Here is a 22,615-nt window from a genome sequence, read left to right on the forward strand (position 1 = left end):
CTCAGATTATCCTTTATACTGTTAAACTGCTACAGATAGTGTTCAAACAAACCACTGTTTTGCCACAAAAGTAGCAGAGAGCATATTCTTGTTTTGGTTAACACCACAAGAAATAAAATACAGGGCCTGATTCTGTTTTCATTTATACCAAAGAGAACAAAGAGAGTAACTTAACAGTCACTCTTCCAGATATTGTTAAGTCGTACTGGTAAGCACTCTACATACACTTTGTTAAAGATGGAGATTTGAAAGAGGAGTTTCCATATATTAAGAAATTGTCTTGCCAGTAGATCAAGGATAGAATAAAGCTATTGGAAGTGAAGTACTCATGTCAAGGAGAGAAGTGAAGTTGCTTCCTCTGCAAAGCCCACTTGAGTTTACAAATTGGAACTGTATTTGTATATGTCCATGAAGCTTTGAAACTGTTCTAAGTTAACAGTGGATAATGAATGGAGATGATAAGTAGTTGGCTAGATAAAACTGTCATATAAAGCGCCAGAACAAAATATAAACAAGAACTGGCAGAAGAGTATTCTGAAATATCTGCATTCCTATGGATTTTACTGCTCTCACGACTCCACATTGCTTGACCTTCTTTGACCCTTCATTCTATTCCAGCCAGAGAGTGACTTGAGCTGTCAACAGACACACTAAAGAGCTTGTCAGATAAGGGCAGCATGTTGAGTTCAAACAGTGTTTGATGGATTAAGACCCTGGCTGTTTCACCTGTGCAATTCCTGACTTGTATTACGAATGACAATTTCAAAGCCTTTGGGCAACACTGCCAAGCATGTCCTTGGAGACCATATAACAATGTCAGAACAATGTCAATTCCAGTTAAATAATTTTTAATAGCAAAATAATTAAACTAACATCAAGCTTTTGACAACATTTCCACAAAAACTCAGAAATCCTCCACTGAATCTCCCACAGCACTCCATCTCCTTTTTTTATTTTTTGTTGACATAATTAAAGAACAGTATTTCATTTTCACATTTTTATGCATGCTGTAGCAGCCCTTCAATTACAGTCTTGCAGTGTTCTCCTGGGTACTATTTACTCTACATTTAAAATAATGTTTTTAAGAGAAAGAGAAATTGTTTCATGCCATGCATTAGAACTGCATATATATATATATACTTTAAAAGCTCTGTCCCACCAAGAAGTATTTTTGATGGTTTTGTATTACTTCAAGCAGATTGGTTTTTATTTTAGCTGTCCAAACCCTGAACCTACAGTTTTAGTTCTATGACTAAAAGTTTGAATACATAAAAATTCCAACCCAATCCACTAGCCTGTTTTCATGTGAAGATAGTCCTTTCATACAAATGGATAATGTAGCCTTTTTATTTTTTTGCAACAGGACATCTAGAACTTTGCTGAAAGTTCACTCCAAACAATTCAAGATGAGCACACTTCTTTCTTCTTTGATTTTAGATGTACCTAGAACCAGCCATTCATGTTTTGGTTCTACTCTCTGTGAAGAAAGGCTTGTAGATTATCATGATGTAAGGAGAGAAGAATTGAGGAAAAAAAATATTCTCAAATTTGATAAACACTTAGAAAAATTGTTTTAAGAAAATTCTGCCTCAAAGTATGAGAAAGGACATTTGAAAGAAAGCAGAAAGGTTTTGAAAACTGCCTGGTAAGTGGTGTTCCAAAGGATCTCAATCAAAATTGAATTGACTGTGGAAATTTCTGCTTTTGACAACTAGTAAATGTTGATGAGGAACCTTTTCATATGACTTTTCTGACCATCTGCATTACTCAACTTGTGATTGATTTACATTTCAGACACTGCAAATACTCTACCAAGTAGTTTACTTCAGCTGAGCCAGCTCTTCTGCTAAGGAACACATTGGTAGTATATCATACCACCAGAGAGGGCATCTCAAGAACAGGAGAGCTGGTGCAGTGAAGTGGACAAAGGTACTGATACCAACTCCAGCTAGGCTCTGAACTCCTTTTACAATTTATGACAAGTCAGTGCACATTTTTCAATGTGGATATTTAATGTTGGACAGCTAAATCCAGATTCGGCAAACACCTATATTTCGTGTTATTTATACTTTGCTTAATCCTTCTGCTTCAGCTTCCCTAGTATGGAAAAACGCAGATAGTAGAATTATTGTCTTCAGAGAGAGGTTATTATAATCAATGTTTATAAAATCCTAAATGTCGTTCAAACACACAATAAACCTTCCAGCTAAGGATACATATGATCCATAAGTCTTCTGCAGTTTGGTGTATTTAATGCTTTTTTAAATTTATTGATTTTTTTTTTTCACTATTGATAGTATGACAGATCAAATAAGGAAAGGAAATCAGAAGAAACCAGTGTTTGAGAATCATCATCATCTGAAAGATGATCTTAACAGTTCTTGCATTTACTGTGTGTGTTGTTTTTTGTTTTTTTTTTTTGATTGTTTGTTTTTTTAGTATGGGTGTTTCTTCCTCTCTTTATTCTTAACTGTCCATTTCTTTTCAGCTACTTTTGGCTTCTGTCTTGAGAAATTAGCCTAAGCTAAGTCAGATAAGGCTGTGTATTATCTTCTAACAGCTATGACTGCTTTTATTAAAAAAAAATAAATAAAAAATAGTTATTTAAGCTGAGCTATATTTGCTGAATTTCAGGGCAGTCTATGTAATGGTGGCATCTATATATCATATTCGATACCTGAGATTTTTTTTCCCCTTAATGGGAGCATCAGAAGTGAAAACTACATTTTTACCCTTTCCCGTTCCTGGTTCATCATTCAACCTTCACAGGAAATGATTCAGAATAACTTAAGAGATCATAAGTATAAATGTTAGCCACCACTCCTTCCAGTAAACAGTTCTTTAAAAACTGGACTTTTTCAAAAGCACTAGGCTTCCATTGATTTAAGCACTTTCAAAAATCAGGCCTTTCAGTGAGGTGTTGACATACCAATTTAAGAAACAAACTTTATAATGATACTGGAAAAACCTTGACCTTATTTTTTTCTCACAAAAATAAACTGTAGATATGTACACAAATGCATGTTGCATTGAACATTTATTAGCTGAGTACATTCCTTTGGCTTTTGCAGAAGTACTTATGATACAGAACTGTTTGAATCTCCAGTGATTTAAGAGGGACTGAGATAACTAGTGCTGTTCTTAACAGAATGTGAGTTATATAAAGCCTGTAGCTGTGGTGCCTGCTGGACGAATTCTCATCAGAAAGTCTGAAACTGTCCTTTTTTCTCTGAATTGTTTTCAGTAAGTTACTAGTGGGACAAAATGATATGCTCTAATTCAGATTTTATTTGAAAAACATGTAGTCTTTCAAAGTGAAAACTAGAATATTTGTTGCAAAAAAGGATCCTCTTTTCTTCTACATAGATAATGATTACGAAATACTGCATTCAAATTTGTAATTCAGATGAATCTTTGTTGTAACAGTAAGTAAACTAATAAATGAAGAGGCACAAGGCTCAGTCTGCTAATATTAACAGATTATAATGGGAATAATTCAAGATTTATTACATTTATGCTTCTTAAGGACCATTTTCTTTTTATGTAGGATATGAATTGAAATATAAAATATGCAGAATGTTGAGAGGAGACAGAAAAGAATCTGCCAGTTCCTCTTTTCTGTTCTTCAGTCTTTTTTTTTTTGTATCTTCTTTTTCTCTGTTTTTTTTTTTATCCTTCCTTTTCCCTCAGTCTTCTCATATGTTGTAATTATCCAGCTTTTCTTGTTCTCTTCATACCCTGTTTCAAGATGTTCTGCTCACTCCCTTCATTTTCAGCTGCAATGTGACTTTCGCCTGAGGAGAAGCAGCCTGGTGGAGTGCCTGCAGTTAGGATGAGCTCTCACTTCAGGGAAAAGCAACTGGTTGCGTTAAAACTTATTGCTGTCGCCACTACCTAGAGCTATGATGGCTTACAGGCAGTTTTAGCAGACAGAAAATAATGGTTATGATTAATTTGTATTCATTCTCATTCCTGAGGCTATCAGGGATGAATTTGCCCCAGTACTTTTTATATGCATTGAAATACTTGTCTTAATTATGATGACCTAAAATGAAGCTCTTACAGCTGAGAATCTCTGGATAGCATGCCTCTTCTTTCCCCCATCCGTTCCTTCTCCTCTCCCTCAGTCTTGGTCCTTGACTCAAGGATAATTAGGATCCCTGATTTGAAGTGGTTAATGCACACCAACAGGAGGAATCTACAGACTGTTGTAATAACAATTCAACAATTTCAGTCAATTTGTCTTTAGCTCTTCTGCTCATTTCTGATGGCAGGATTGATCCAGAAGTATCCAGAAAGAGAAATAATGTGATTGGATATAGGATTTATTTTTTTTATTTATTTTAAATATAAAAACTTAAAATGCAAGGCAAACAGGAAGATTTTATGTCCTTCAAGTTTACTACATGCGAATTGTAAAGACAAATAGTATGTCAGATGCAAACAATGTTATCATTAGGGTAAAGAAACAAATGTTATCATTAGGGTAAAGTTACAAGAGAACCATGCTTCATCAATATTTTTTATTTTTTTTTTTTGGGGGGGGGGAAGATGAGGGGAGGTTGAGGGAAAGGAAACAGATTCAGATTTGCCAAGTGATTTTCTTGCCTCAGACAGAGTTCACTCAGATTATGCCTGTATGATTGAAATTAACCCTGGTTCTTTGTCATTGGGATACTTGATTGTCAGTCAGTAACAGCATGGCTTTTTGTAGAATTGTAATTAAGATTGTATGTTGTCATTACAGTACAGGCCAAATTTCACAGTTAGTCCCTGCAGCATTGTTTTACCCCCTGAAGAGTAGTCTGTCTTGTCACTTCTCCACTGCATCTCACCCTGTGCCAGGTAACCATTTGGAGAGAATAATTCTTTTTCTGGAGAGTCTCCCACAGGCACCGTGCAGTCACTAGTCTTCTGAACTGTACCTGTTGTTTCAGTGTTAAACTTCAGCCAGACACATACCTTATGTTTGTTGAATATTAATAATGGTGCAGACACAGCACTTTCTGTTGTCCATTGACTTAAAATTAGTTTGTAAACTCTTTGGAGCAGAAATCAACTCTGCTTTTTTTTGTAGATGCTGCAGGATAAATTACTGAGATCTCTGTCACACAAATAAATGATTCTCAAGATGTGCAGGGAAAATGTGCTTACTGAACTTTCAGAGTGCCTGAACGACACATAGTAACAGTCAGCCTTTATTTATTTGCTTGAAAAGCAATCACAGTCCTGGAAAGAAGGTTCTCTTTTTGGAGGAAAGGCTTTACCAAGTCTTATATTGTAAAGAATATGTCTCTAGTGTTGGTCTAAGGAAGCAAATTCAAGTTTCTTTAAAAGTGAAAGTGGGGGAGTGTGCTCTCATCATGCTCCAGAAGTTCACTGAAAGCACTGTATCACCTCCATCTCTGCTTTGGGTGCGGCTACATCCCTTTGATAATACACTACTCTCTGTGCAGCCACACAGAACAGTCTTGCCTTTGCCTGGTGGCTGGTAGAGATTCTCCAGTTGTGGGTGAGTACTGCTGATTTCTTCCAATAGAGGGCAGTGATTATTGGCCTCAGTACAATTACACATAAAATCTGTCTGTGCCACATATTTGTCAAAAGGTAGCTTTTAGCAATGTAAAAACTATTAACCATCCATTTTAAATGATGCTTAAATATAGAAATTATGATACAATACCAGGATCAGTCATGTCACAGGCATGTATTTTTTTTAGGAATGGAAAATTCTGGGTTGAGTCAAAGTGCAGCTAGTCGTATTCAAATATTTCTTATCCAGCCAGCAACTGGCTTTAAGGCATTCCTCGTGTTGACTGTCTTGAGTACAGACAGCAGCTGGCAATGGCTGTGAGAAATTTCCTGCGTGTTCTATCCCTCTTAGCAAATATCATTCAGTTTTGAGTCTAATTGAAGACTGAAGACAGAAAACTCAGCAATTATTTTTCCCTGCAGTACAATATTTAATATTCTGACTTTGTGGCTGTCTGGCTCCAACGATTGGAAGCACTTATTTTTTTTTTTTTTTAACAGTATTTATAGTATTGCAGCAGTATCTCAAGACCATCATGTATCAAGGGAAAGAACCATTATGTTAAAGCATGCCACTTAAAAAATACCCAATTAAAATACAGAACACAGTCAAGTGTTATGTTTGGTGTAGTCTGTAATTGTTTTGTAACCTCTTTCTTGTCTTTGGCTTTGAAAAAAACTGTTCAGGATGAAGAAAACAGCCTTGAACTAGAAAAGCTTTAATAGGAATTATCTGCAAAAACAGAGATAGTACCTCTGCAAAAAAGGCTTTACATGTTTAGAACTGTACTACCTCATTCAGTCCAATACAGTGTGATTATATTTGCTGGTAGAGATATGGGAAATATGTATGTAGTTTCTGATGGCTGTATAGTCGTCTGATTGAAATGAACTACACAGTGGGACAAACTCTTGCCTGATCATCTCTTTGTAATCACAGTATAATTAAGTGGGGTAGAGACCCCAAGTATTTACAACAGGATTCTGGTTCAGTGGAATAAATAAGGGCATAAACTTGCTCAGAATGTTGCATAATTTTGTATAGAGAGCTTGAAGTACTATAGATTTAAAGTGATTACTTTGTTTATTTATTTTTTTATCAGATAGTATTACTGAAGTCTTCACTAACATCTATGTGACCAGTTTTGGACCTGTTTCAGACACAGATATGGTGAGTTTCTGAGTCCTTTGCATGTGTGGTAAAAAATGTAAAGAGATATGCTATAAACTTGCTTTTAAACTTGCATTCTGCTTTCATTTGTTGTGGGAAGATTAAGAGCAATTTTCCTGAAGTCGGGAAGTACCAAATCTCAGAAGTTCCAAAGATGGAAATTGGTTTATAGACCCTAGATGACAAGTACATCTGTATTAACTGTTCAGTTTGTACCACTGAATCTCCTGTTTATAGTCCCCCTTGACTGTACGTATGGTTTATATTCTGGAGCAGTCTTGAGGTGGGTGAACTGGATTCATTTTGGACGAAACTAAACTGGAAAGTAAGAGCACTGTGGGACTTGACAGGAGTTAGTTTGCAAAAATACTCTTGAAATTTAGCTTGGAAGTTGGCTCATCAGCACCAATTGTGTGGTTTTACTAATCTGTCCTGCATCATTTGCACTGTTTAGTAAACTGACATTATGGAAAAAGGTTTATCAAAATTTCCACTATTTTGGTAATTTTTTTTTTTTATAGATTTTTTTTTTTAAATGAAATTCATATAAATGTAGTCATCACCTTGTGAAATGAATTTTAGCAAAAATTTCTGCAATGATAATACATGAAAAAATATTTCAGGGAAGCAAGAGTTTCTGGCCTGATATTCTTATGAGCCCCAAACCAAGAGTTTATAATTTTTATTGAGTGCTTAGAATTTTTGCAGTCCCTGGGTCTACTAGTGTTAACAGGGACCATCTAAAGTCAGTGACATTACAAAGAAAGAAAATATCAAAATATTGCTCTGGATCACAATTTTTCATAAAAACACCAATGAAAAAAAACAACTCTGAGACAAGGGGTCCTTTGTAGGCTCACTGCAAATCAGATGCAGATTAGAGAGGAAAATCTTCATGGATAAAACACCTCTGATAGGAAAGAAGGGAAGGACGACATAATCAGAAAATTCATCTAGCTGCCCTTACCACTCCTTTACAATATGAGAGCCCTATGAGTATCTGGGTTATTATGTGTTTAAGACACATATACCAGATGAATGGACATAGGACTATGTGAGATACAGAAAGCAGGTTATGTGTAATTGTGGTGAAAAAGTAATAAAATTATTTATGAAGAATTTTAAACATAATTGATAATATATGAAATATAACACATTGTATTTGTATATGCATAAAAATAATATTTTTAAAACCAGTCTATATTTATTTATTTTTTCCTGTAAAAACTTTCACGCTATGCATCATACAAAACAGGAAGCATTTTGATTCTACATGCTAGGTTGCAATGAAACTAAATATTATTTATAATACAGTATGTGTTTTTAAAGGTATTTGTTCACTGACTAGCAATCATAGCTTTTGAGATACATATATATATTTATTTTTTTTTGTGGTTGTTTCATTTTTTTGAGCTTTGTTTCCACTGTGAAGAATAAATTACTGGTGCTTCACGTGAAAAGTTGTTTTCATAGAAAAAAGGTATATTTATTTTCTTTTGACACTGCATGTGCTACTGATTCTCTTGAGGTGTTTTTCCTAATGATGTTAAGTTTCTGAATTGATTCTTGTTTATTATGAATTATAAAAAATGGGTACCCACACTATATGCAAAGTGACTGTATGAACATCACTTGACCTTGTTACTCTAGTTTAGCATGACTTCACTGTCCTCACATTTACAGCATTCCTGAAGAATTGGGAGATAAAGTTAAAACAATTTTAAATATGTGATATTTGTGGTACAGGGAGATTTATCAACGGCTGTGCAGGTCACTTGTGGTGAAATGGGGCGTTAATGAAAAGCTCCTTGACCAAGTTCCTGGAACACTTTTGACATCAGTGTGTAAATGTATGGAGAACTCTGGATATCCATTTACACAGGCAGATATGACAACACAGTAAGCTCTCAGGTCATTTGATATCACTACTGTAACTACTGTATTGAGGTATTATCGAAGCAGACTGTGGTACATTAGAATGGCAGCTGTTACTGTAATGGGGAGGTTTATTTGCAAAAAAGTAGATAGATAAGAGCAGTTTAATACCTACTGCTACAAGTTTCAGGGTTAATTTAACTTAAGTAGCTAATTATTAAGTCATTTTGAAATGTATGAGCAGTAGATTAGAAAATTTCAACATATAAATTTTGAAATAATAACTTCCAAATTATCTCATATTCTGTCAGATGCAAAGGTAACATTAGAGTTTATACGAGTACTGTTTCATTTAGGTATTGCATTACTGAATTGATAATGTAAACTACTATACAGAGAGTTCAAGGATATTTTCTTCTGTAAATGTTGTCACCACTGGAATATTTTATTTTTTTTTAAACTTTTCTCCTGACAACTTTCACTTGGAAAATAAGTTTGGTCTCTGTCCATGTCATCCTAAGTCTTCAGGGGAGCCCAAACTGAATTGCAGGGCTTTTTAGTAACGTTGGGTTCCAGTACCTGAGGAACTCTCTGTTTTCACAGTGTGAGTGAAGCCTTCAGTCCCATTAGGGTTTCAGACTGGGCACTGCTGTTGTCCAAAACTTTCAGAGTCGCTGCTGCCAGCAGAATTCCTTCCCCTGGGATTTTTCTTAACAAAGAAGGTCAGCAGACATATGACTGTACACCTTTGCATTATCTATTTGCCTGTTTTATTTATTCATTTATCTATCTATCTATCTATCTATCTATCTATCTTTCTATCTATTTATTTATTTATTTATTTTTGGCAGTTAGCATATTGTGAAAAGCAACAGTACTTAGGAAGAAAGCTTATCGAAAACAGGAAGGGAACTCACTATTGGAGATGGTTGATATGTGATAATAGCATGGAACAGAGAGGTGACACAATAAAAATTACAGGTTGATTGGGTCTAAGGACGCTGTTGTTGCATATCCATGTTGATTCAAAAAGTTGATAAAATATCATCCTAACCTTAACTGGTTTGGGGTTTGTAGGAATTTGTGAGGTTTCTGTATTCCTCACTAGGTACAGTAGTTCACATTAATGATGATATGTTATTGTGTACAACTTGTGACTCAGTATGGTTGCTGGAGTGTAGGATTTCATACAAATTCTCTATATTTTTCCAGTAGCATGAAGTGATTGACATAAAGTATTTAAGTCCAGGCAAATTTGATCTCTGACCATTTTTAGACTAGCTGAAATAGTGGTTGATAAATTCAGGAGGTAAAATCTGAAGCTCAGATTATTCTGCAAACATGATTCAAGTCAAAGTTTTTAATCTTCATTCTGGATTAACATTTTGACTAAATAAATAATAATTAAAAAATGCTACTCTGTGTTCTGCCCCAAATAGTCATCTGCCAAATCTGTTTAATCTTTGCTAGAACTCTTCTGCAAACTGCAATTCAAGTGAACTGCTGTGACTAAAATATGGCTGCACCCATATTAGCTGTGTGATAAAAATGCTGTTGTATACTACCCACAGTATGTAATGTCAAAGAAAATGCCAATATACAACAGTATTTATTTATTTTTTTGCAAACTAATGAGCATCAAAGAAGGCAAACAAAAATGGGATTAAACAGGTTTTGTTTTCACTGTTCTGTTTTTTTGAGATGCTATTTCTCCAAAATGTTTAATTTCAGTATTATGATGCTATGCCTTATGGGCTTGCAGCCAGATCAGTGATACAAATTTACTTTGACATTAGCCTGAGAGAAGAAAAGCTGCATTACTTAAAACAAAACAAAACAGAACCCCCCCCCCCAAATTAACAGAACAATAGAAAAACAATGCATCTCTTAATTGTCCAAGGATAATTATAAGGTTAATTTATGATCAGAGTGGTTAATTAAAACATTTTTAATTAAATTATTTCATTCCTGAAAATTCTAAAGTGAAGGATAATTTTGGTTGGAATATGGTTCCCAGGATAACAAAATGGAAATGATTTAACTTAATAAATTAAAATTGATATATATATATTTTTTTTCAAAATTAGTAAATAATATTAATCCCAGTCTGATGATTGGCATAGCCATGTAGATATGCCAATAGCTCTGGTTTTAGTACTGCAAACAAATTACTCTTACAGATTTTTCTCAGAATTATTTTCCTTCCAGGCTCACCTACCACTCTGGCTTCTAAAATTTCCCAGATAGCTATATAAGTGCTGATCTTCTTGAGAGGAAAAAATACATAAAAAAAATTGAAAGCTTATTTGCTCCTCCAACAGTTATTGTATATAAGACAGAGCATATAGCCACTGAGAACCTTTATATGAGGTCTGCTGAGAAGAAAACTCCGACAAGCTTTTGCAAAGTATTGCCTCACAGCAGCCTGTCTAATTATCACTGGGAACTGTCTTTCCTACTTCCCTACAATACAATAGTAGGTGGTAGGACCTAAATCAGTTTTCCTTAATATTAAAATTAACAGGCTTTCTTATAGTTTTATATTTGAACCTCTAATTTCTTATTGTATTTGGAGAGTTTTGTTTACTGTGGTTATGTCTTTATTTTCTCTTTATGTTTCTACATAACATTGTTCCTAATCTCTTGCCGATAGGCTTGTTTTTCACACTAGCATCGAGAAACATGAACATTTCTCTAGGTTATACATAGATCATATGAGTTCAATGCAACACAGCCTTTCATATCGTCAATTTGCAATTAAACTTTCAAGACACATTTCTGATTTTTCAAATGTAGTAAGTACAGGATTTTTAATGAAGACTGAATGTCAAACCAGAAATGACCACAAGGAGTATTATAACATCTCTTGCTGCAATTGAGGATTTTTCTTCACAGAAGAGGCTGAACACCAGATCACATTCATTTTTCTGTATCTGCTTTTCAGAACTCATAATTCCATTCTGTATTTCAGATTATTTTTTTTTCCTATAAAACTTAATGTTTTAGCTGTTTCAAGATCTGATTATTAGGTATGGTTTCATAACTGGGAAGAGGATCTAGAGGGGTTATGTTGTCCAGCTGGAATAAGGGGTTACTTGATAATGATTTTCTTTTCCCAAAGACTAAAAAGAAAAGTAAAGCAATTATTTTACTGTAGATTTTATTTTAGTTCAGTTACAGAAGTGTAGATTAAGACTAAAAGGCAAACAGAAATGGTAAATACAATTAGTTCTCTAGGGCATTGGGAAGCATCTAGGTCGTCTTTTTATCATGGATATATTTCTGAAAAGTCAGTGAATTGGTAGCTCTATTCCCTTTTATTATAGGCCAAGATCATTGCCTTTGCAAGGAAATCCATAGGCAGTTTTTAAGGAGGATACCGCATATGATGGTCTGCACAATTTCTGTCCTTTTATCCTCTTGGAAAGCATTGTTTTCCTGTGCAGTATCCTGTCAAGTGGATAAATATCAGAGTTTCATTTGTCAGAGACTGTGCCCAAGCACTGATATTAGCTCCCAATGTACTTTCTATTTGGATTCCTGTCCCTGGCACCAGGTATCCATTGTGTTTCAGGGTTGCTCTTTCTCCATGTCTGAACAAAAAAGGGTAATGAGAAATGTTTGTATTTTCAGTGACAGTACTGTGAATAATATTGTTTTATCTCTAAGTAAGCTCAATTTATATCTTTCCCGTTCCTCTCTTATCTCTCCTCAGTGCTTATTTTAGACTCAGAGTTCATTCTCCATCAGATCTATGGAAAGAGAGAGAGCCATTCAGAGAATCACCTTTTCATAAATGGATATGAATAAGAAGACATTTTCTTCCCTTAGATGCTATCATTCAAACTGGTTAAACACATTTTTTCCAGACTTTTTTCAAATACTTAATTTAGATTAAATGCTTAGACAAAAATGACTGAAGTTGACAGAAGAAGTAGAAATAAAAGACTTGAAATAAATTCTTCAAATAGAGGAAAATTATGCTACAGTTCCCTAGAAATATACCACATTTTTTTTATAGTACTAAAAGTTGAAAATATCTAGCAGATGTTGATATATTTAAAAATGAATGAAAGTTTGTTTGAAATGTAGTGATTATTAAGAGAATATTTAAGATTTTAATAGGGCTGTTAAGTATTTTGTTAAAAAATAACCAACATTGCAGTTTAAATCTCAGCACTGCTCCATGAGGGTGTTTATTTGTAATACTTTCAAGATTTCTATTCACCAGTGTATAAGACCCGCCCCTCTCAAAAACCTGAAATGAGTATCTGTCTGTCTGCTATTTTCTTCTACGTTCTGTGTTTTTTACACATCAGAAGATAAATTTTGGAAACGGCCAAATGGACTCCATTTATACATCCACGCAGCGAGTTTTACTCTTACACAGTTAATGTATTAATAGTACTTCTATAGAGCCCGAGTGTTTGTGCCTAGAGTGTTGAGGGATTTTGTGAGAGTGAATTGCATCCAGAAATCTTTCAGTCCCAATACTGTTAGGTGAGTGTGGAGGAGGTGATTTAATAAAATGTTCAGTCTGCTTCACAACAATGCAGCTTGCTAATGGACACTTGCAATCTCAAGATGTTTGGAACACTTCCATTTTTACTCCAGATGCAAACACTGCCAAAATCCCAAAACCGTTATCTGAGAGGGTGGGAATAGATTTTGTTTTTGTTTGAGCTTTTCCCATACAAATTTAGCCTTAGGGAAAAAAAAAAAAAAAAAAAAAAAAAAAAAAAGATGACTGTCATACAAAGTGAAGAGATTGCTTATACTCAGTTAAAGCTTCTCTCAGAGATACTAATATTTATATATTTACTGTGCATACTGTTGCTCAAAACTACTATGCATTACAAGAAGAGGAGTGCCGCTCCTTCACCATTTTATTCTTTTGATCAGTGAACTAGCAGAGCCTCAGTGCTTCTTAGTACTATTACAGTACTATTACAGAATTTTATCCTCTCCTTAAAATTATGTGTAAGCTGGCATAATACATATTTGAATTGTTATGTTTAACTGTACTGTGTTAGAGTTCAGCTACATGTATAAAAGCACCATTTCAGACATAAATCAGTAGGAAGCATTTGCTTGTCTAGAAGAGATCACAGAACGCCTTTGTACTTCTGGAAGTATGCTGCTGTGATTTTGTGGAGATAGTGTACTGAGCACTGGACAAGAGTTTGGTACTGTCCAGAGACATAGTGGTCTTTTTGTCATATAGGAGAATATCTGCAGATTGTATTAAATGAATATCAGGTATTAATTTGAGTATTTTTTTTTTTCTATTATGCAGATTTGCATTTCTAAAAGAATGTTAGTTTTGATCGGAAAATAAACACCACACAGCATTTACCACAAAATATATATGTAGATGGAATAGGAAATCGTTACATAACATTTATGTAGAATCTCTTGGTAAATGTTGACTTTGTATCATACTGACTAGATTCAAAATATTTTATTAGCTTCCTGTTTTCGTTACATGGTAATCATCATAGTGGTATTTGTGATCATAAGTAGAAAAGATTTGGTTCAGGAGGGAACATGGATGAGTGAATACAGCACTGGGATTCAAGAGGCATGGATTGTACTTTGCTTTTTGTAACCATTCTGTAAATGGACTGAAACAACTTAAGGTCATCTCAATGCTTTAGTTTCCCTTTGTGTAAAACTGAGATCCTAATACTTCCTTTGCAAATGCATTGATGTCTAGAAGAAGAAAAGTTAAGAGCTATGTGGGATTTTATTACTTTGTGGTGAATGGAAGGAGGTGGTATTCATGATCATTCACACCAGACCTCGGGTAAATCCCTCTTTCCATTTTCTAAATCAGATGTTCTGTCAAACAAAGTTTTCTGGCATGATTTGGTTGGAAATATGCCAATAGAGAGAACAGAATTACTTGTAGATAAATGGGGATTTATCAGTGTAAACTTTCAAGTCCACAGATCAGGTTTTCTTCTATTTGTTTTGCGTCCTAAGCTGTGTCCAGACATCAGATGTGCTTTTTTTAAAGTGTTGCTGTTTTGATTTAGTGGCATTTCATGTCTGCTTTTTTATTTTATCTTTCATATCTCCAGTAATTCTTTTTATATGTGATGGACGACAGTGAAGAAGTGGGACCTTTGAAATTCTTTTTTGATGGACACATTACAAAAACTTTATATTCTAATCACTTGCGTCCAGGAGATATTTTTCAAAGGAACTTGTAGAACTTATCACTCATTTCTCTTGAATTTTAGAGGGATTTCAAAGACTTACTCCCTCAGGCTCTTCTTTTCACTTCTGTATACCTCAAACATCAATCTTCTCATGCATAGCAATGATGTATTGGCAAAGTCCCTCAGACAGATATTAAAAGAAAGCTTCTAGGGCAGTTGTTTTCCTTGAACTACCTGCTATTTCCAGACAAATGTCATATATTCCCCCTGTTGCTTCAAGCATGTAGTTTTTGCTGCTCTTGGTCATCCGTTATTTTATGGTTTTGTGACTTTCCCTGATCCATAAGTGAACTGTTAGATAACTTGGAATTTGAAAATGGGATTTTAAGTTAGAGGATAGTTAGCAAACAACATATAAATTAGAAAATAAAGCAGAACTATTCAATGTAATCTGTTACAGAGAAATGGGCATATTATTTGTCATGAAACAGTGTCTATTTACAGATATGTTTACTAAAATATTATTATAGGTAGTAACAACTGATGTTAAAGAAATCCAAACAAATTAATTTTCAATGTATGGCAGTATTAGTTTTGTTTAATATTTGTGTGAGTAACTATAGTTTGAATTTAAAAAATTGCAAAATTGTGTTATGAAATGTAAAGTCTCTTGATATAGCTAAAAACTGTGCTTGTGTGTTTTGTCAGGTTAGTTTACAAGTACCTCATTATATCATTCCTAAAGGATTTTCCCAAGCACCTGTCACAGCTCTTAATTACAACTGCTTTCTCCCCTACGCCTGTCATGATCTTTCAGATAACAGAATTTTCTTTCCTTTATTCCACATAAAGATCTTATCTTCTGTCTCTATCTTGGAAATGACTCACTCAGCTCCTGGGCATGCAGAGTCATAGAGTCATAGAATCATAGAATATATCAAGTTGGATGGGAGCCACAAGGATCATCGAGTCCAACTCCCGGGTCCCAAAATGACCACCCAAAAAAATCAGACCAATAGGAAAAGGAGCTGAGAAGGGCTATCACTTCTTGCTGTCTGCTTAGCACACAAGGGAGACAGCAAGAAGTGGTGAGGACTGTTAAGTTCTTTCCAATCACTTCTGTCTGGAAATAACTGGAATATTTTATATTGGTAGAATTTTATTAGGATTTTTCCATTCAAAGATAGTATACTCAAATATGGTTTGCTGAAGTTGTATCATTTGCAGATTAATCGTAATAGTACAAGCTGTTGTAATATAGTCATGTTTTGAAATCATAGGCCCATTTTGCACCTGTCTGACAAAACTGAAGTTGCTCCAAGGTAACATTTGCTGCTGCACAGAATGCAGTTTATGTCCAACAAAGTTTTTATGGTCTTTGATTTCCAATTTATGTGTTGTGCTGACAATAACAAATCACTAATCCATTTACAGTTTCAATTTAAAGTTAGTTAATGAACTTATTATCAATGTTTAATCAGCTTTTTTTTTTTTTTTTAGAAAAGCAACAAAAAATAGCAGATGGAATATCTAGCACTGTGTGACACAGGCATCTGGTCTAGGTCATCAGTTTGTTTTGCTTGCATCCTTTTCTCCTTCCTTCCCAATATTAGGTATCAAACCAGACAGTTCAGCATACAGTGTGTCACCTGTTATTCGTCAGCTTTGCTCCTTATCTAAGTATTTTTGCTAATAAAATCTATACTTCTATAGGTCCTTACTTTGCCTTTTCCAAAAATCTTCCTTATACCCATCGGCCTGCATATATTTTACAATTTATGGATAGGCTTGTTTTCTTCCTCTCAGCCATTCTCCATGCTATTGAAATGCTGGATTATTCTCCTACAGGTGCATCTGCTACATGAGTAATACTATATCTTTCTGTGTTTTTTTCTTACTTCTTAATGTAAAAAACTAAGTTTATTGAAATTACCTTTGTCACAGATACTATATGTATGAGGTACAGAAATCTAAATACTGGAAGGGTTTGACATACAAACATCATTTAGCAGTTGTGAAGGAGAATGTCATACCAATAGTACTTTGAATTCCTGTTTATTATTCTCAGTATTATACAATTTCACATGATAGTTGAAACAATCTTGCCAAAGGAATATTGCAACCACACCTTTTCTGTTTTGGTCCTCAAAAAGCAGATACATTTTTCATTGTGTCAAAAAGCATATTTTTATTCCATTACAGGAGTACACAATAGATGTTTTCTTCCGTCAGAGATGGAAGGATGAGAGATTAAAGTTTAAGGGCCCAATGAACATTCTTAGATTGAACAACTTAATGGCCAGCAAAATCTGGACCCCAGATACATTTTTTCACAATGGGAAGAAGTCAGTGGCTCATAATATGACAATGCCAAACAAGCTTCTACGAATCCAAGATGATGGAACTCTCTTGTACACCATGAGGTATGTCTTTTCTTCTGTTCTTTACTCATACTATTTCTTGATATGACTTTTGCAGGTAACAATTAAATAAGATTCCAGGAAGACTCCCCTTTGTTCCATTTGTAGCCCAGCAGAAAAACACTAGGAAGATGTATGTTTCATTTCCAGTTCTGTTACAAGTCTGTTGGTTGACTTTGAGTAGATCGTTTTTCCTATGTGTTCCTCAATTTTTATACCTGTATAGCATGTTGAAAGATACTGACAACCTGCATTAAGTGCTTTGAGGCCCTCAGATGGGAATTACTATGCAAGAGTTTACAAGCTCCATCTTAGAAGGATTAAACAAGCATATGATTTCTGCCTGTTACTACACACATTGTATGTAATGGCCATGTGAGCCATTAGACAACTTTATTACTGAGATCAGTGTCAACAAGAATGTTAAGAAGAAGTGAAAGGGGTTAATACAGCTTCAAATTCTTTCTATCAAGAACTGTATGGAAAATATACCCTACTCGCTAATAACTATGTATTTTTATATAATTACAGTATTTTACTTAGAGTTTTCATTTTTGCTTCCTGGCATGACTAGAAGTTAAGATGAACATTTAGCTGGTAAAATATATTAAATTTGGTTGGAAAATCATTTATTTAAAAAATATAAACATCATGTATGTTTATGCATAAGCAGCATTTTTATAAAAATTGATTCTGAATCAGAAAACTGATTTCTTCTTTGATTGCTCTTTTTCTAATAATGCTATCTATATGGGATTTTTTGGAATATTTTATCCAAATTTCCAGAAACTCCTGACTTCATTTATTTCTTGTCCTTTTATTTAACAAATTGAATTGGTTGTGAAATGAGACTTAAAATCCCTGGCCTAAGTAAGATATAAAACGTGAGCTGTAAAAAAAATGTGTACTGTGCAATCTTTTCCATGCAGCCATACTGACATCACTTAAGCCTGATTTACTGTACAGCTCCCAAGCCCTTGTAGTACTGAGTGTGTACGTAGGTAGGCTGCTAATCATATTGAATTATGTGGTAGCTGGAGAGGTTCAGGAAAGTGTGCTGGAAATAGAGAACCCTACTTATGGTATTGGGCTCAAGTCAATATTTCTAATTGTTTCCCTATAAACTAAATGAAATTCTCTCCCTCCAAAAAGTTTTCTAATTATATACTATAAACAATAAAAAATACTGTTTGAAACTGTTTTTCAGCATGAAGAAGAAGAAGAGAAGGCTTCAGGGAGACCTCTTTGCAGCCTTTCAATACTTAAAGGGGGCTTATAAAAATGATGGAGAGCGACTTTTTACTTGGGCAGATAATGATAGGACAAGGGAGAATGGTTTTAAACTAAAAGAGGGAATATATAGATTAGATGTTAGGAGGACATTCTTCACTTAAGAGTGTGGTGACACATAGGAACAGGTTGCCCAGAGAAGTTGTGGTTGCCTCATCCCTGGAGGTGTTCAAGGCCAGGTTGGATGGGGCTTAGTCTAGTGGGTGGCAGGCGGGGGTGGAGTTAAGATCCTTATGATCCTTTCCAACACAAGCCATTCTGTAATTCTATGATCTATGATTCTATGAAACTATTATGTTTTTTTTGTTTGTTTGTTTGTTTTTTGTTTTTAGTAAAGTGGGTCAAGTCTATTAGGATTAACTAATTAGTTCATGACTTGTAAGTATGTTGTTTCTGAGGCTGTGAGATTCATGTGTAAACAGCCTTCATTGCATGGATTTTAAGCAACCATTTTTATCTCTTTCTATTTAACACAATATTGTGACTTCTTTCCTGTGCCTTCAGCTGTTTACTGACTTTTTTTCTCTCTTTCCCCCCTTGATTTCAGAAACTCTTTCTTGGGGAATGGGGAAATAGAAACATAGAATATTTTTGTGGATGGCAAAATATAGTGGGGTTCACAATGACTGTGAACCACTGGAAGTACAGGAAAATGAGCTGATATGTGAGGATGGATGAAGAGGAATGAAAAAGTCCAGAGAAAATCTTCACCCAAAGGGGACTTACAGAATAGAAAGGAGAAAAAGAACTTTAATTAATTAATTAATTGCGTTACAAATAGCGGGAAAGAAAAGTATGTCAAAACTCATTCAAACTTTTAAAAATTAGTTTTCATTGTACATGTACATGTATTATTCCACATATTTTATACTGTGATACTGCTGTGAATTTTTCACCAAATGCACAAAAGTGAATGCATTGATAACATATTGTCATGCTGATAAATAAACAAAAAAAGTAATCAAAAGTAACAGAGACAATGAATGGCAACAGTGTTTTTAAAAAAAAAAAAAAAAGAAAAAACATTTTTTTTTCTACACCTTCCATTCAAACTCTACAAAATATCAGAATTCTATGGAGCATGGTCCTTTGACAAATTAACTGCATTTTATGTGCCTTTGTAATGAGCTTTTGAAAGCCATATAATCACACATGTACCTCAGAATATTATGAGAAGAAAATGACTGTTCTTAACAACCTGCAGTTACATAATTTATATTTTCATTTAAATGGCCGTTCCTCGTAGTTTTGAGGTCAGCTGTTTTAGTCTTCTGATGTGACAAGTCAATGCCTTCCAAAGGAATACATAAAAGGGAGGAAGCAAGAGCTGATTTAAATTTTAATTACTTTAATATAACATTTCGGTTTCATCTCCTAAATCAGCATTAACTGTTCATTTCTGTGGAATTGATTTTCTTGTCCTGCTGATTTAAATGCATAGTGCTCTTTTGCCTTTTAGGCTTACAGTTCAAGCTGAATGTCCAATGCACTTGGAGGACTTCCCTATGGATGCTCATTCATGCCCATTGAAATTTGGCAGCTGTGAGTATATAACCAGAAATATAGTTGTTGGCTTCTAACATTGCTCAAGCATCACTTTATTTCAAAAAGTAGTTACAAGAGAGGTTTAAAACAAAAAAATTTTTTTTTGAATTGTAACCTCACATATGGAAATCAGTTTTCTCAATTCAATGTTTTGCCTTTTATTGTATTTTAAAGGTACCTGGGCGCCGTTTAACAATAAGTACTATGCATCTGTTTTATCACTATGGTGATCTGCTTTTATTCCAGAATGCAAACCATACTGATGAGTACAGACCTGGGTGCACACAGCCTGTGTATAATGTACATATTGTATTAATGATGAGCGCAGTAAAGGCTTTGAAGAAAGTTTGTTTTCATTTTATTGAAACCTTTTTTCTAATTATTTTTAATGATATTTATCTTTACATTTTTAGTCAGTGAAGGCAACAAATGGCTTTGTGTGATAAAAAATTGTACTCAGCACATCATCATGTTAGATAAGTGGACTTTGATCTCACTGGTATTATTTTAACAGCAGTATAACTTCATTCACCTATATAGCAGTCTCTTTTTCTTCTTTGTGAATTAGAATTTCATTGTATATGTATTTCCTGGATTTCATACACCAAAGAGTTTTTTGTTTTGTTTTGTTTTGTTTTGTTTTCCTCTGGCTGTAGCCTACATTCTCTGCTATGTTGAACATATATATTTTTTTAAAACTAGATAATACCAACAAATTCTGTCTGTTTAATTCTAATACCAATAAATTCTGTCTGTTCTATTAACTGTAGCCACCACAGGTTGCAAAACAGGTGATCGGCTGCCAGTAACATAATTCACCCTATGAACACTGTCAGAGAACTGTGCACAGTCTTTCCATAACCCAAATGTAACCTCTTTCCCTGGAGGTTGGTGGGGTTGGCAGTAAAAACAGGAGCAAATTAAACCAAGTCTGTGTTTCTGATTATGCTATCACACTAAAGGGAATTCTTAGCTGTAGAGATAAAATATGGTTAGAATTAATGATATTTTTTTCATGAAACCTTTTTTTCCCCTAAATATTACATTATGTTACATAATGAAACATAACTAGATAACACCAGAGATCTTAGTTCAAACCAGCTACTGTCTAATAATGTTTATATATATACATATATATGTATGCACAGCAAGATACACTTGATTTATAAGATATGGGGGAGAAAAAGACTTATATGTAGCCTCAAAAAAAAAAAAAAAAAAAAAAAGGAAAAAGAAAACAAACCCACAAATATAATCATGAAACTGATACTCAGGCCAAGCAGAGATTTCATGGCATGACTTGATTTTCATTTCTACATGTATGTTGGAAACCCTTCTGATGAGGTATACTGGACTTCTTGTGACTGTTTGTTTCCCCCCCCCCCCTCTTTTTTTTTTTGGTTAGTAATGTGTTCTTTGTTTTCTGCCCATGGTTTCTGCATTTCTATCAAACAGTAGAATTCAAACTGTGAGCAATGTGATGTTAGAAAAGCTGTCTTTCTTTTCTCAGTGAAGTCACCTGTGCTACAGCCAGTTGGCACACAAAAAAAGACTTATTTCCGTTCATTTTGAATAGCTTCTCACTCATTTCTGTTTCTTTATCTAGAATTTATTTAGGCTACTATACATTTTTCAGCTTTTATTCTGGGGTAGAATTTGAATGATAGTTTTGAAAATAAGCCAGAATCCTGAGGATTTTGGTTTAGCTGAGGCAAGTCTGCCAGTGGCACAGCTCTCCATATTCTGCTAATTTACTTTGCTAGGAGAATCATCAGCCTGCCAGATTGTCTCAGTTTCTTTGTCATACTCAAGAGCCAAGCTGAATGCACTGGAGAAGCTGTAGTTTAATAAATTGCCTTTCTTCATCCTCATAAAAAGTCTAGCTAACAGTGGAGAGGATAAGGGGTAAATTGGCAATTGGCGAAAGTATTGATTTTCATTAAAGTAGAGGTCTTCTTGTGGAAATCTGAATAGTTTGAAGCAAAGTGTTAAAAATTTCTGCATGCTACCAGCCTGCTATATTTTTTTAGTCATACAATTTATGGCTAGTTGCATGAAGAAGCTTCTTTCAGGGCCTCCAGAGATTTCTCGAGTGAAAATGTTTGCACCCCAGCAGAAACGATGTTTTTCTTTTTCAGTTCAGTACAGATATGGATAAGATTTAAAATGTTCTTGTCTCAGTTAATCAAAATGATCACATAATTTCTTCCATCAGTGGTTTACCCTTTTCCTTCATTCTGCATTTAGTTAGTAGGGTATTAGACTGGAAAAACTTGCAGGACATATACTTTTTTTTTTCCTTTTTTACTTTCTGGAGAGGCATTAGTGCTTTCTAAAATTTGGTGTTGATTTGCTTCCATTTTAGTTTATTTTGATATACCCTAAACTAAATATATGTTTTCTCATGAATGCAATGACAGAATACTGAAGCAGCCTCCTTACATACACATATTTGAGTATGTCCCAAATACTCCTCCTTGAGTATTACATCACAAATAGATGTAATGATAGGGAGTGAAATTAAAGAGGATACACAGACCGATGCACAGAGCTCCTAAAATCTTTTAAGGGCATTGTCAGAGAACCCATCTTGCCATATTTAGGTATGAATTTCAGTT

The 22,615-nt window shown here is 34.4% G+C and overlaps 1 protein-coding gene across 1 annotated transcript in view; it reads left to right on the plus strand.

Annotated features, from left to right (window-relative positions):
• The window catches only part of GABRA2 (gamma-aminobutyric acid type A receptor subunit alpha2), a gene marked incomplete at both ends in the record, with an annotated part of 54,245 nt that overhangs the window by 19,842 nt on the left and 11,788 nt on the right, over positions 1-22,615 (plus strand). Inside the window, 3 exons of the mRNA XM_084285881.1 lie at positions 6,636-6,703; positions 16,945-17,165; positions 19,912-19,994. Coding sequence (XP_084142007.1) covers positions 6,636-6,703; positions 16,945-17,165; positions 19,912-19,994 — 372 coding nt within the window. The remainder of the gene's footprint in view (positions 1-6,635; positions 6,704-16,944; positions 17,166-19,911; positions 19,995-22,615) is intronic.

The sequence above is a fragment of the Netta rufina genome (genome assembly GCF_964035555.1).
Source record: "Netta rufina genome assembly, chromosome: 4".
In the NCBI taxonomy this organism is placed as follows: domain Eukaryota; kingdom Metazoa; phylum Chordata; class Aves; order Anseriformes; family Anatidae; genus Netta; species Netta rufina.